The 2,739-nt window shown below is 36.0% G+C and overlaps 1 protein-coding gene across 1 annotated transcript; it reads right to left on the bottom strand.

Moving 5' to 3' along the window:
- Positions 1-253: 253 nt before the first annotated feature.
- Positions 254-878, bottom strand: LOC144354691 (uncharacterized). The gene is made up of 2 exons (XM_078010355.2): positions 763-878; positions 254-464 (listed from the first exon to the last, which is right to left on the bottom strand). Exons 1-2 carry the CDS (start codon positions 876-878, stop codon positions 254-256), a joined length of 327 nt encoding a protein of 108 aa, XP_077866481.2.
- Between the last annotated feature and the right edge of the window lie 1,861 nt (positions 879-2,739).

The raw sequence follows: 2,739 nt of genomic DNA, 5'->3' as shown, positions 1-2,739 counted from the left end.
AAAAAACATTTAATCTCTGGGTGATTTTTAATTTTCTTTTGTAATACAAATTCAACATACAATATACATGACACCTTGGTTTGGAGCCTAATATGGGTTATCCATCATTTGTGAACTGGAGAATTTTTAGTTTGAGAAAGAGAGTAGATAGAAATTTGTAAATGACCACACATTTATAGTATTAAATAAAATAACCATGCACGGTGCAGATCTGAACAAAATAATTGCACAATATTTCCCAAGCCATACAAATCTATAATGAGAAACCTCTTATGTTTGTAACAAATTCTTTCAACACCCACTTTTTGTTTTGTCGAATGACAACACCGTAAAACAGCTCAAAGGCATTTATCATACTGTTGGTCAATTGGGAACGACCTGTCAATCCTTTGACATCTTCCAACATTTTACCTGATTGGCAATTAGAAACAACAATAAATAAAATGTTAATATGTACTGGTAGTCTATATTTCAAATGAACAAACATATCTACAGGACACACTGCAAACAAAGGAAATGTGCACACTGCAACCAAAATCATAATAAAATTAAAATAATTTAATTTGTGAATAAGCAAGCATTATTTTTGGAAATTAGTGTGGCTGATTAAGCAGCTAAACATAAAGTGCCACACATCTGGTATGGACAATGGTTACAAGTGATGTTATATAGTCACAATAACAGACCACAAATAAATTATAATAAAACTGCAATATATAATTATTCAAATTATATATATTAAATAACAATGAATATATCGACCTGAAGTTATGCCACTCCTTAGACCTTTCGAATAAAACACAAGCATCGCCTTCTTCCATGCTTTTGGTGAAACCATCATGATTTAGAGGAAAATTCGGTTCATGTTCTAAAAACATTCTGTGTAGTTCAAGTCCTTCTCATTTTCTACAATGAGCGCAACTATTGGACATGATATGGGCTTCAACAACTTTGCCTAAAACGACAAATGACGAGAAGAAAATCCTCTCGAATTCAATGAACCATCCACAAATTCTGTCACATTTGCTGTGCAATTTTCTCAACCTGAATTGCAACTCTCTCAATTCACGTGCAGCTCAATCAAATTCGGTAGCAATAACGCGTTCAGTCGCTTTCGCGAATGTCGAACAATTGTCAGCGTACAGATAGTCAGACAACAGAGTGGGGAGGCCAATATAACTTGCAAACTCCATGAGTGCTCTTCTTTTTTTTCCCCGATTCCTCGCATACCCAATTTTTTTGGTCTTCGTTGAGGATGTGATCTCCGCAGTTTCGCGACAGCGATCATTGTTGCTTGTAAATTCGAAATGGCTGCCCATTCCTAGCGCGTGTTTGCAGACAGCTTCAAAGTTCCGAGTTTGCATACGGCAAACCTGCTTATTTTCTAAAGATTTTCGTTCAAAGAAATGACTTCCATCAATATGAGTTGTTCTTCAGACTTTTCAAATACGTTTTCTGCAACATCAGACTGCAGTTTCTTGGCTGAGACGGGAGGCGTAACAATCATCAGATTCCCTTTCAGATCCAGTAGACTCAGATTCAGGAAAAGTACTGTTCGTATTAAGAACCTCGATCGCTGTCACGCAATTTTGCTTATGTACTCTTCGGCATTTTGTCCGATGTCGTCTACTTTTTCCTGCTTCTGCATCTTTTCACTCCCTATGGCATGTTGGAAGCGTCTACGTTTTGTATGTCGGTCTAGTTGATCACGTTCGACGTATATAAACAGGAAGCCAGGACAGAAAGTCACACACCGCGTATGTGCGTAGGCCAGTAACTTATTTGCATATACATGTATCAAAGGTGACCTGTCAATCAAGGAGCAGCGTAAATATTCTTTTCGGATTTTTGATCACATACGCGTGCCTTGGTTCCCTTTATTTAAAAATCGTTTTTTGATAAGTTCCACTGATGATCGAGCTCTATAATTTTAAATGTCTCTGGCTAAGACTGTCTTAGTACAAAAAAGGGAAAAAAATCACTCCGAATGCACATGAACATGCATCGATATCTAAAGCTGATTTCACATAATATGAAAGAATCGTCGTGGACTCAATCAAATCATCAAAATCCAGATGCCCAGCCCCTACTGCTGGAACTAGTGCAGCGACGTGTTGATGCAGTGGGTTTAAACTCATAAACTTGTCTAGAGGCTTCCCACCTGGTGGATAATGCAGACATGGAGACAGGCATTATCCCCAAAATCCAACAAAGGCACTTTTTTAAGATAGGATCGCCAGAAATAGGTGAACAAGATGGATGACTTCCGCCCGTCGTCAGTGCTTCCCAGTCAAATAAACATCACAAGTGCCATAAACATTGCATACAAATATAAATTATATTTTTCAATTTTTCCGTTGTAATAGACAGTTGTTAAATTAAATCAATACCCAACTTGTCGTAAAAGCTGATGATAAATCTTACACTGTTCCAGAGTATTACCAATGGACGATGTGTATTTGTGTGGCAGTGGAATAATACCGGTTTTAATATTTTAACCACTAGACTTTCCTGCTCATATTTGTGTGCATTTTTTTTATATTCTTCAATATTTCAAACAATGTGTTACTACTTTATTGACTTTCAAATGATACTTGTATATGTTTTCTATTGCATTTACCATAATACAAAAACATAATATTTACCAAATCTTGACACAATGAGAATAGACCATTTGCTGTATTTTAATACTATAATATACATCTATATCTAAATAATGTTTCAAGATAGTTATTATTG

The sequence above is a fragment of the Saccoglossus kowalevskii genome, chromosome 20 (assembly GCF_978046115.1).
Source record: "Saccoglossus kowalevskii chromosome 20, keSacKowa6.1, whole genome shotgun sequence".
Taxonomy (NCBI): domain Eukaryota; kingdom Metazoa; phylum Hemichordata; class Enteropneusta; family Harrimaniidae; genus Saccoglossus; species Saccoglossus kowalevskii.
The sequence above is the reverse complement of the archived record's forward strand: the minus strand, read 5'-3'. Positions and strand labels throughout refer to the sequence as shown.